The sequence below is a fragment of the Rhinoraja longicauda genome, chromosome 4 (genome assembly GCF_053455715.1).
Source record: "Rhinoraja longicauda isolate Sanriku21f chromosome 4, sRhiLon1.1, whole genome shotgun sequence".
Lineage (NCBI taxonomy): Eukaryota > Metazoa > Chordata > Chondrichthyes > Rajiformes > Arhynchobatidae > Rhinoraja > Rhinoraja longicauda.
Genome location: NC_135956.1, coordinates 66551090 through 66564175, shown reverse-complemented (window position 1 = coordinate 66564175; position 13086 = coordinate 66551090). Strand labels below are relative to the sequence as shown.

Genomic DNA, 13086 nt, shown 5'->3' with positions numbered 1-13086 from the left:
ATAGTTCCCTGTTATTTATTATAACCATGTACTTCATAGTCTGCACGGAAACAGGCCTTTCAGTCCAACTTGTCCATGACTTGTACGTTTGCAACATTGCTCCCAGTTCCTCTACTCAATGGTCTAACTGAGGAAGGCGGGATGTGAAACACCTTGTCCCCATCCTGCCCACCTGTGTCACCACCTTTAGGGAACAAGGCACCTGTACCCAGAGGTCTCTGTTTTACAACACTCCCCAAATCTCTACCATTCATTGTGTAAATCCTGCCCTGGTTTAACTTCCAAAAATGCAACACCTTTCAGTTGTATGAATTAAACGTTATCTACCATCTACACTTCAAGCTTGCCTCGGCAAGGCAACCAGCATAATCACGGACAAGTCTCACCCCAGGTCACTGCCTCTTCTCCCCCCATCAGGCAAGAAAACACACTCCTCCAGATTCAAGGACAGTTTCTTCCCAGGTGTTATCAGGCAACTGAACCATCCTTTTACCAATCAGAGAGCAGTCCTGAGCTACCATCTAACTCATTGGAAACCCTTGGACTCTTTAAACGGACTTTTCTGCACTTTATCTTGCCCCTTTGTCCTATATCTGTATGCTGTGGATGACCCCGAGCTGTTCCAAATCTGGCAGATCCTCAGTCCCCTCCCACCACTAACGTGAGGTTCACTGGCCTCTGGTGCCCAAGCGCATCCTAGTATCGTGTATATGGATAGGTTGCTGACCAGAAAAATGTTTTTATTTAAACTTTATAGTGATAATGTCTTCTGATATAGAAAGATAACACCCTTAAAGAGGCAATTATGTTTACAACCAATACAACACTGCCCTTGTCCCCACCGTATCACATCCTCACAGACCAATCTCTCTGGTTTTCTCTTTCGTTAACTCCATTCCTTTCTCTCCATCTCACCCCTCTCTGCCTCCATCCAATAACTCCCCGTGTTCTCTGTATGTTTTTGATGTGCTGTCTTTTCCCAGATGCCAAGTGTGACCGCCCATTTGAGCACCGGACCTGTGGACACGGCTGTGGTCATTGCTCGGACCTTGGCCAAAGCCACCGATGTGACCTCTCTGGGCAGAAGTGTATCGCAGGCTGCTATTGCCCAGAGGTAAGTAGATGTCAGTAAATACCATGAATCAACTCTCCCTGAATTTCGGGATCGGGCCCTGCAACTGATGCTCACCAATGTTATCTGAAATGCTACTGGGTACAGTCTATATGTGGCTAGGGTGTGTGTGGCTAGTGTGTAGCTAGTGTATGTGGCACATGTATGTGTGTGTGTGGCATGTGTATATGGCATGTGTGTGTATGTGTCTAGTGTTTGTGTGTGTGGCTAGTGTGTGTGGCCAGTGTCTGAGTGTGAGAGAGAGTCCGGGTTTGCATGGGGTCGCTGTGCCTTGTTGTCAGGGCCCTGTGAGGAGGAGCTGGGGTGATCTCGGGCTTGTCCCGGCAGCTCAGTCTTTGCTCAGTCTGGTCTCGAACGAGGTGATCTTGGGCTGCTCCCTGCAGTTCACCCTTGCTTCAAGAGGAGGCACTGGCGGTCTCAGGCTTATCGTGGCAGCTCAGTCTTTGTTTCTGCATGTGGGTGCAGCCCCTCTTTGTTTTTGGGTAGATAAGAGGCATTGGCGGTCTCGGGTTTGCTTCGGTCACACAGGCTTAGCTTCAGAGGAGATGCTGGCTGTCCAGTGCGTCTTCCCTGCAGTCAGACTTGGCCACATGGTGGCGCTGGTGGTCTTGGGTTTGTCCCCATGGCTCAGTCTTCCTCCAATGCGCAACTAGCAGGGAGGCATTCCACTGTCTTTCCCCTTCTCACTCCCCTTCTCGCTCCCTCCCTTCCTCCCTTTCTCACTCCCCCTGTCCCCTTCTCCCTCCTCCCCCAACCCTCTCCTTTACCTCCCTCGCTCCCTCCCTCCCTCTCTCCCTCCCTCCCCCCTCCCTTCTCCATCCCTCCCCCTCACCCCCTCCCCTTCTCCCTCCTGTACTGTGATTACTGGTCAGGACAAATGGAGGCGTTATGTCTGGTCAGGAAGCTGGGATCACGTGAATCCCATGAGGAATATCAGAGGTTTAGGGAGAAATCAAGACGACTTTCTAAACTGCTACATTAGTCTTGTGCTCAAGGCCATCTGGGTCTTATGTATTTATTTATTTATTTAGTGCACCAATAACTTTGCAGTAATCCACATTACTTTTGCATCTGCCCTGTTCTTGTCACTCTGCAGCTTCTCTGTCTCTCCTTGAAGCCTCTACCACGTGCTGCCCACTCCTAGTCTAAGCTCATGTTATCTCGTTCTCCCCTCAGGGTCTCTGGGAACAGGACCACAAATGTGTCCCATCGTCTGAGTGCGAGTGTGTTCACCTTCACCAGTCGGACGGCCACAAAGCCCCAGTGCCCTTACGTGTTCCACCCGGTGCCACCGTTCTAATTGGCTGTAACACCTGGTAAGGCTCATTGATTAGAATCATTTTCTCAGCTGAGAATCGCGCGATTTTACACAATAAAAAATTGATCTAGACGCAAGAAACTGCAGGTGCTGGAATCTTGAGCAAAAACCGAAATGCCGGAGGAACTCATGGGGTCGGGCAGCTTCAGTGGAGGGAGATGGGCAGATGCCATCTCACTGGTTCCATGATACTTTATTGTCACATTTTTTAGATTTAGATTTAGAGATACAGCGCAGAAACAGGCCCTTCGGCCCACCGGGTCCGCGCCGCCCAGCGATCCCCGCACACTAACACTATCCTACACCCACTAGGGACAATTCTTACGTTTGCCCAGCCAATTAACCTGTACGTCTTTGGAGTGTGGGAGGAAACCGAAGATCTCGGAGAAAACCCACGCAGGTCACGGAGAGAACGTACAAACTCCGTACAGACGGCGCCCGTAGTCAGGATCGAACCTGAGTCTCCGGCGCTGCATTCGCTGTAAGGCAGCAACTCTACCGCTGCGGTGAAATTCATTTTTGTATACAGTTCAGTACACATCACTGTGCATAAGCACTTAAACACATCTTAGATAAGCTTCTCAGATCCAGCACAAGTGTATACAGAAGTACGCTTAGACAGTATACTGAGTGGCCACTTTTTAGTGCCATTTTCAAGTCCCAGTTGTGAGTGCAGGGTTCTTGACCTGACCGCGAAGGCCTGTTGTCCTGGCGACGTTGCAGGGTCAGCCTGGGCAAGCGTGGTACGTTGATGCCCTCTGCCGCTGCTGTAGGCCGCGTCCGGTCCATGCATCGGTCTCTTGGAGTGGCGCCCAGTTCAGCAAAGCCCTGGGCTGCTGCAGGGCCTCCAGCGGCCCATTCCACCGTCGAGACAGTGCAGTGCCCCCCGCAGCCTCTCTGCGTACCGACCCTCCATCCCACTCCCCCTTTTAAAATCAAAAATAATTTAAATCAATTATTTTCAAAAATGATATCTACAATACAAAACAATACAAACAAACCCACCACCATAAGACAAAGTAAAGCAAATATTCTTAAATACTGAAAATGAAAGAACTTTTTCCAATCCTTATTGAGGATACATTTCACCCCCCCCCCCCCCCCCCGCGGTGCCCAGCGGTCCCGGAAATCCCCCAGGGTGCCCGTGGACAGCGCGTAGTCCCTTTCTAACACCACCCGGGCGCGGACGTAACCCCAGAAAAGGGGCAGGCAGCCGGCTCGGGCAGAGCCCTCTTCCGCCTGGTGCCGTGAATCGCTGATGGCCAGCTTGGCCAGGCCCAGGAGCAACCCAACCAGGACATCCTCGGCTCTACCCTCTCCCCAGTGTCTAAAGATGAGGATGGTGGTTGTGAAGTGCAGCCAGAAGGCAAGGAGCAGCCCCTTTAGATATTCTCTGGGGGGGCGAGCCAGGCCTGCTGACGGGTATGGCCACGGCACGGCGGGGGCAACCTGCTGCCGTGAAAGACGCCACCGGCCTTGTTCCCCTCGACCACTGTGGTCGACTCCCTCCTCTTTGGCACTCCGGTCTTCGGGGGACGAGCAGGGGCTGGGCTCTGCGGCCGGGGCTTCCTGCGTCCCGCTGCACAACCCGCTGCGTGTCTCCGGATGGGTCTTCAGTCCCTGGAGGACAAGCTGGGCCTGGCCGCCACTTGCTGACGAAGGGTCCCGACTCGAAACGTCATCTGTCCGCCCTCTCCACAGATGCTGCCTGACCCGCTGAGTCCCGCCAGCACTTTTTTGCAAGTTCTGAACTGGGCGGCACAGTGGTGCAGCTGGTAGTGCTGCTGCCTCACAGCGCCAGACTACCAAGTTCGATCCTGACCTCGTGTGTGTCTGTGGAGTTTGCATGCTCTCCCTGTAACCGTGTGGGTTTCCTCTGGGCGCTCCGGGTTCTTCCCAAATTCCAAAGACCTGCAAGTTTGTAGGTTAATTGCTTATGTAATTTGCCCCGAGTGTGTAGGGAATGGATGTGGAAATGGGATAACATAGAACTGTGTGAACAGGTGATCGATGGTTGGCATGGGCTCATTGGAGCAAAGCGCCGGTTTCCGTGCTATATCTGTAAACTAAATTAAAACCATAATTATGTAACATAAATGTTAATCAAATGGCGTAAGTACTGATTAATATAAATGTCAACTGTATATTGATAGTTTGAGGGTTGATCATTCAGTGCTTTCTGTCCATGGAGTCAGAACTGATTTTATTCTCTTCCCACAGTTTATGCAAAGAAGGTGTGATCCAGTGCACAAACCACACTTGCACAGGTAGGTCCAGACTCACTGTTACAGGTAGGGCCCAGACTCACTCCTACAGGTAGGGTCCAGACTCACTGCTACAGGTAGACCCAGACTCACTGTTACAGGTAGGTCCAGACTCACTGTCACAGGTAGGGCCCAGACTCACTCCTACAGGTAGGGCCCAGACTCACTCCTACAGGTAGGGCCCAGACTCACTGCTACAGGTAGACCCAGACTCACTGTTACAGGTAGGTCCAGACTCACTGCCACAGGTAGGTCCAGACTCACTGCCACAGGTAGACCCAGACTCACTGCTACAGGTAGATCCAGACTCACTGCTACAGGTGGGGCCAAAGCTCATTGCCACAGGTAGATCCAGACTCACTGCTACAGGTAGATCCAGACTCACTGCTACAGGTAGACCCAGACTCACTGCTACAGGTAGACCCAGACTCACTGCTACCGGTAGACCAGACTCACTGCTACAGGTAGACCCAGACTTATTGCTACAGGTAGACCCAGACTCACTGCAACAGGTAGACCCAGACTCACTGCTACAGGTAGACCCAGACTCACTGCTACCGGTAGACCCAGACTTATTGCTACAGGTAGACCCAGACTCACTGCTACAGGTAGATCCAGACTCACTGCTACAGGTAAGGACCAGACTCACTGCTACAGGTAGGGCCCAGACTCACTGCTACAGGTAGGTCCAGACTCACTGCTACAGGTAGATCCAGACTCACTGCTGTAGGTAGATCCAGACTCACTGCTACAGGTAGGTCCAGACTCAGTGCTACAGGTAGACTCAGACTCATTGCCACAGGTAGACCCAGACTCACTGCTACAGGTAGGGCCCAGACTCACTGCTACAGGTAGACCCAGACTCACTGCTACAGGTAGACACTGAGAGAGTGAGCGACTGACCGTGTGAATGACGGAGTGACCGATGGTCAGCTGAGATTGCACTGCTGTTTATTTTCCTGTTGTTATTCAGGTGAGGTTGAGGTCAGTGAGTGGTCAGACTGGACGGGTTGTGCTGCGTGTTTGCCTCGGTCTGCCCTGAGCCAGTCCTCAGTTGTCGACTGGCCCAGACACCGGCTCGTCACGCTGAACATCACCCAGCTCCCTGCTGCGGCCCTGTACCTACTGAGAGAGGAGAGGTTCCGAGTGTGCCTGGGGTCTGCCTCTGGACAGCCTGTCAACGGGAGTCGATGCAGTGAACATCTCTTGGAGAATCGGACATGCAGCAACCTTACAATCTGTAGCGGTAAAAGCCCGTTTTCTCCAATGTTACAGAATCCACTCTCTGATCTTTAACTGTCCATTTCTGATCTGTTTTCTAATATGATTAGGCCTCCAAAAACACTGAAGAACTCAATTAATATTAAGAGAAGCACCAAGCTCATCAGATATCCTGTAAACCTCATGTCCTCACCAAAAACCATGCCCTACAGTTTTGGACTACACTGCTAAGAAATTTCCTACCATCCATCCTTCCTTTATATTCCTCCATCAAGTCTCCACTCAGCCTCCTTTACTCTGAGGAAAACAAACGCAGACACTTCTCGTAACTGGAACATTGCATCCCAGGCAACATCCTGGACAATCTCCACTGCACTGCCCTCAGCACTACTGCATTCTACTAATAGTGTGGCGACCAGAACTACAAACATTACCTTCTCAACTAGGTCCCACATTGTAGTCTGATCCAGAAGGATAAGGCAGGAGGGATTCAAGGCTTTTTAGTAAATTTGTAGACAATGAAAATTGGTGGAGTTGTAAATTGCGAAGAAGGTTGTCTTAGGAAAGAACAGAGTGTCGTTCAGCTGGAAAATTGGGAAGAGTGGTGGCAGATGGAGTTCAATCCAGACAAATGTGAGGTCATGCACTTTGGGAGGTCATAGAGGCAGAGAGAATAATCGCAGAGACTTCAGGAGCATTGATGTTCAGAGAGACCTTGGCGTACATTGATAGCAGACTTAAAGTGATGGCACAGGTGGATAGAGTAGTGAACAAGGCATTTAGCATGTTTGACATTGGTTTGACTGCACTAGGAATATTGTGCACAGTTCTGGTTGCCACTGGACGTATCTAGTAGCCTTAGGGAGGGTGCAGAAGAGATTCACCAGGATGTTGCCTGGAATGGAGGGATGTTATTCTCACTGGAACATAGGAGGCTGAGGCTGACCTTATAATGATTTACAAAATGATGGGCATAGATAGGATGGATAGACAACATATTTTCCCCAGCGTGGATGGGAGGCATTGAGGCATTTGACAAAATTGATTGAAGCTGAGATGAGATTTGAGGGATAAGGTTTTCACATCGAGGGTGGTGGGTATATGGAACAAGCTGCCAGAGGAGATGATGGAGCCAGGTACAATAACAATATTTTGAAGGGTCTCGACCCGAAATGTCACCCATTCCTTCTCTCCAGAGATGCTGCCTGTCCCGCTGAGTTACTCCAGCATTTTGTGTCTATCTTCGGTTTAAACCAGCATCTCCAGTTCCTTCCCAAACAATATTTAAAAGATGTTTGGATGGGTAGTTGGATAGGAAAGGAGGAGATGTGTCCGTCCAAATGCAGGCAGTGGAACTAGTATATATGTGCGTAAGTTGTAAGCTCCATGATTCTTTGATATGTGGCCAAATCAACATTTTATAAAATAAAACTCGAAAAGTGCTTGGGTAACTCAGCAGGTCAGGCAGCATCTCTGATGGGAATGACTAGGTGACATTTTGGGTCGAGACCCTTCTTCAGTGATTGTAGTAAGGGGGAGAAAGCTGAAAAAGGTGAGAGGCGGGACAAAGCCTTGCAAGTGATAATTGGTTATGGCTGGGGGTAGAATTGATTGGCAGATGGGTGGACGGAGATGAAAAGGAGGCAAAAGGGTGTAAGCCACGCATCTCCTGTAAACTGTCCCTCTCATCTTAAAGCTCTGCAGGGGATGGAGGTACATAGATTATAGAGTCATACTCAACAGGTCCTTTGGCCCAATGCACACGCCGGCCAACATGCCCCAACTACACTTGTCCCACCTGCCTGCATTTGGCCCATGTCCCTCTGAACCTATCCATGTACCTGTCCAAATGTTGTGATCGTACCTGCCTCAACTACCTCCTCCAGCAGCTCGTTCCATATCCCCATCACATTTTGTGTAAAAATAAGTTACCCCTCAGGTTCCTATTAAATCTTCCCCCCCTATGTCCTCTGATTCCTGATTCCCCTCCTCTGGGCAAAAGACTCAGTGCGTCTTCCCAACCTATTCCTCTCATGGTTTTGTACACCATCTATAAGATCACCCCGCATCCTCCTGTGCTCCAAGGAATAAAGTCCTAGCCTGCTCCACCTCTCCCTGTAGTTCACGTGCAGGCAGAGGAGATTAATTTATCTAGGCACCAAATTATGGGCAAAGGGGCTGTTCCTGTGCTGTCCTGTTCCACGTTCTATCATTCGTAGAGTATTGTTAACAGGCTGGGTTTAGGGAGGGTGACTCCCCTGACAGGAGAGTTCAGGTTCGGGCTGTGGACCATCTAGAATTGAGATGAGGAGAAATCTTTCCACTCAGCAGATGGTGATCTTGGAATTCTCTACCAGGCAGGCTTATAATTTATTGCATTCAGAAGATCGATAGATTTCAATGGATGTTGGAGCAATCAGGGCCAGTGGCCAGAGGTTTGGGAATTGATGTTGAGGCATACCACCACCAGCCACCGTCTTGTTGAACGGCAACTCCTGATTCTATTTCTCGTGTCTTTATCCTTTTATTAATTGCTGCCTCCATAATTTAGTTATCACCTGGAAGGTTTTCGTCACTGCTCTTTTCCTCCTTACCTACCCATGTCTTCCTCTGTGCAATTCCGCCAGAGTTGTGACGGATGTCTACCTTTGCAGATGAGTGTTCCTGGGGCCCCTGGGATGAGTGGAGTCCATGCCGTGAACCTTGCAGTGGGGGATACCGCATCAGGCAACGCAGTCTGGCGCACTCGCAAGACACGGGGAACTGTCAAGAACCCAAGTTCCAGTCGGAGAGTTGCAACACTGCCAGGTGCCCAGGTAATGGAAATGTGAATTACGATTAAACAGTCTAATATTGTGCCTTGAATGCAGGGATTTGTCCATACAAACAATGAAATAGTTGCCAAGTAATCATCATGTTCTCAGAATAATAGTGACAGAGATATGCAGCAAACGGTGGCGCAGCGGTAGAGTTGCTGCCTAACAGAGAATGCAGCGCCGGAGACTCAGGTTCGATCTTGACTACGGACGCCGTCTGTACGGAGTTTGTACGTTCTCCCCGTGACCTGCGTGGGTTTTCTCCGAGATCTTCGGTTTCCTCCCACACTCCAAAGACGTACAGGTATGTAGGTTAATTGGCTTGGTAAATGTAAAAATTGTCCCTAGTGGGTGTAGGATAGTGTTAGTGTGCGGGGATCGCTGGGCGGCACGGACCCGGTGGGCCTAGGGCCTGTTTCTGCGCTGTATCTCTAAATCTAAAAAAATCTAAGATCAGGAAAAGGAGTCCTCATGTTCCCGAAGAGATGTGATGATGGAAAGAACGAATTTTGGCCAATTTCTAAATATAAAAGAGAAGTCTAGATGGTTATAGAACTGAAACTATTTGACTTGAGGAACAGAAGGGGAAAATATTTAGGGCATAGGTTTTTCTTTAATGGAAGTTCATAGAGTCATACAGCACAGAAACAGGTCCTTTGACCCAACTCGTCCATGACAACCAATTAATAAAGAGGAGAAAGGAAGAAAATGATCAATGAAAATTCAGGTGTGTGTGACATTAGAAGTCCTCAGTTACCCAAGTTCATTTTAAGACTGGTTCCAAGTTCATTTTAAGACTGGTCGAAAGTTTTGAATCGGCCAGTTTGCTTTCTACGGTGTAACTGTAGAAGTTGGAAAGAATCGTGGAGACCTGCCAATTTCTTTTGTCTCCTGAGGAGGAAGTGGAGTTACTGTGCTGTTTTGGATGTAGCTTCAATGTGGTTGGTCCAAGATAGATTGTTCGTAATATTTACATCGAGTTACTCGAAGCTCTCAATCTTGTCCACTTTAGCACCATCAATGCTGAGCGGAGACAGATACAATTATAACGTTTGAAAGATGTTTGGACATGTACTTGTTTTGGAAAGTAGAGGGATATGTGTCTAATGAGGGCAAATGGGATTAGCATAGTAATGCATCACATTCAGCATGGAGAGTGAGTGGGCTGATGGGTCTACGCTGTATGACTTCAGGGCTCTGAATCTACAATCCTGATGTATTCAAACACATCCAGTAATGCAGACACAAAGTGCTGGAGTAACTCAGCGGGTCAGGCAGCATCTTTGGAAAACATGCAAAGGTGATGTTTTGCGTCGGGACCCTTCTTCATACTGATTGTAGAAGGGGACAGAAAGCTGGAAGGGAAGTGGGAGTGGGACAAAACCCGGGAAGTGACAGGTGGATACAGGTGGATACAGGTGGATACAGGTGGATACAGGTGAGAGAGCTTTTCAATTGGCAGATGGCTGGACATGCACCTCCTCTAAACATCTGCTGCATTTAGTGTTCCTGATGTGGCTTCTTTTACATCGGTGAGACCGAGTGTAGACTAGGCCATCGTTTTACCGAACACGTGCTCAGTCCGCCAAAGCCTGCTGGATCTCCCAGTTGCTAACCATTTTAACTCCTGTTCCCATTCACACACTGACCTTTCTGCCCTGGGCCTGGATGGGAGTGAGAGAGAAGGTGTAAGAACAGTTGTTACATCTCGTGTGTTTGCAGGGGCAAGTACCTGGAGAAGGGGGTCAGGTTGGGAAAGGATGAACGAACCAAGGAATTGTGCAGAGAGTGGTTTCTGCAGAAGGTGGAAAGGGGTGGGGACGGGAAGATATAACTGTTGATGGGACCATGTTGAAGGTGACGGAAATGTCAGAAAATTATGTGTTGGATATGGAGACTGGTGGGTGAAAGGTAAGAACATGGGGAACTATCTTTGTTCCGTCTGGGCGGAGGGAGAATGAGAGCAGATCTGCGGGAAACTGAGGAGACTGAGTTAAGGGTTATCCTTGTCACGGCTCAGTATGTAATGCTGGGAGAAAAAGCCAAATATCTACCACAACAACCAGCATTTCATCAGATACTGTCTCTGATCACTGCTCAAAGTTCTCACCAACAAGGACAAGCTTTCAATAAGTTGTTTTCTTCTGCGTTTGCCCCCATGCTACAGATTGCTAATGTGATAACGTAATTTCAAATTCTCATTATATTTCAGGAGAGCTCTGTGAAGACCGAGAAAAAGAGTTTGTGTCGTGTGCCAATCCCTGTCCACGGACCTGTACCGACCTGTGGGACCACGTGCAGTGCCTCCAAGGAATATGTAAACCAGGTACAACATTTCAGAATGTAGCAGCTTGGTGCATGGTGTATCTATCAAAGAAAAACTGTGGGGATGTACAGGGCATGAAGTGTGAGTGTAAAATCAGAGTCGCAATCAGGCAGCATAGATGGAACATCCCAGCCCACCAATCCACAACAACCATCAGCCACCCACTCACACTAACGACCCACAGATTCTACCGTTCACCGGCACATGTGAGGCAATGTACTGTGGTCAATTAAATTTCCATCTTGTGCGACTGGAAAACATGCAACACAATCTCATTATACGTTCCAATAAAAATAAACCAAACCAAACCAAGTCTGATCTATCCGGGAGAATACAAACTCCAAATAGAGAGAAAAACAACACAGAGTGCTGGAGTAACTCAGCAAGTCAGGCAGCATTCCTCCAAGATAAGGATAGAGAACATTTCAGGTCCAGCCCCTTCTCTAGTTTAGTCTGTAAATATATGGATAGGAAGGGTTTAGACAGTTATGGGTCAGATTCAAGAAAATGGGACTAGCCCAGGATGCCAACTTGGTCGGCATGGACAAGATGGGCCGAATGCCTGTTGCCCAGCTGTCCAGCTCTATGACTCGATGACTGAGAGCAGCTGAGATCAGGCTTGAACTTGTGTCACTGAAGCTCCGAGGCAGTGACTTCACTAATATGGCATGGCAGTATTAAAAAGCAGCAGGTGTTGGGTGGATATGTCCCCAGGGATTGATGGAATCCACCCCAGGATAGTAATGGAGGCCAGGGGGAGATTGCTGGGGCCATGACAGAGATCTTTGTACCCTTTTTTGCCATGGACGAGGCCCCGGGACGTTGGAGAGCAGATATTTGGACAGGTTTATGGGAAGGAATAGTGGGGATTGCAGGAAATTGAGATTAGCATAGATAGGCATCTCAGTGGGCATGGATGAGTTGAACCAAAAGCCCTGTATCCATGTACTATGATTCTATGACTCTGAAATGCCAACATGCAGATGAAGCAGGCAATTAGAATGGTAAATGGTATGTCACTGAGTTTATCCAAAACCAATCAATTGTTATAAAACAGAGAGAACAGTAGGCCACAAGAACAGACGATGCTGAACATGATAAACAATAGGTGCAGGAGTAGGCCATTCAGCCCTTCGAGCCAGCACCACCATTCAATGTGATCATGGCTGATCATTCTCAATCAGTACCCCGTTCCTGCCTTCTCCCCATACCCCCTGACTCCGCTATCCTTATCTAGCTCTCTCTTGAAAGCATCCAGAGATGATGCCAATTAAAACTGCAAATCTGCCTATACATGGACTAAATTCTTCAAATCCCTGCCTTTCTTTGTGTCTGTTTCAATAACTTTCCTATTATATCAGTTTCTACCATCACCCATGGCTGTGCATTCCGGGTACTGGGCGTTCCTTGTGTGAAGATAAACTTGCCCCGCACATTTCTTTTCAACTTTGCCCCTCACTTTAAAGCTATGCCATCTAGTCTTGGACATTTCCACCTTGGGAAAGAGACTCCATCTATCCTGTCTATACCTCTCATAACATTGCATTTTTAAGCATATAACATCTTGTCTGGACCTCAAACCGAGGCTGGAGGACTGGAGCCGGTCAGGCAATATCTGTGGAGAGAAATGAACAGATGATGTTCATTGGATTGGAACCATCGACTATCCATTTGTAATCAAGATGAAGGATCTCAACCTGAAATGGAGACTGCCCATTTCCCTCCACTGATGCTGCCAGACCCCCTGAGTTCCTCCAGCAGTTTGTTATTTTGTACCAATTTCAGCATCTGCATTTCTTGTCACCTCTTGCCTGTACATTATCATCTGGACAATGGAACCTAATTCTTTGTCCTGACCTTGTCCTGCAGGCTGCCGATGCCCCCGGGGGCAGTTGCTGCAGGATTCCAGCTGTGTGTTAATCTCAGAGTGTCGCTGTGGGCTACCCAGCTCAAACCGCACCGTGGAATATCAGCCCGGAGACAGGATCGTTGTCCCTTGTGGCACCTGG

General features: G+C 48.8%; 1 protein-coding gene across 1 annotated transcript in view; it reads left to right on the top strand.

The window, feature by feature from the left end:
- Positions 1 to 13086, top strand: part of sspo (SCO-spondin) — a 107706-nt gene that overhangs the window by 72087 nt on the left and 22533 nt on the right. Inside the window, 7 exon segments of the mRNA XM_078398442.1 lie at positions 984 to 1114; positions 2309 to 2448; positions 4671 to 4717; positions 5688 to 5960; positions 8590 to 8751; positions 10964 to 11077; positions 12947 to 13085. Of these exon segments, the coding sequence (XP_078254568.1) occupies positions 984 to 1114; positions 2309 to 2448; positions 4671 to 4717; positions 5688 to 5960; positions 8590 to 8751; positions 10964 to 11077; positions 12947 to 13085 (1006 nt within the window).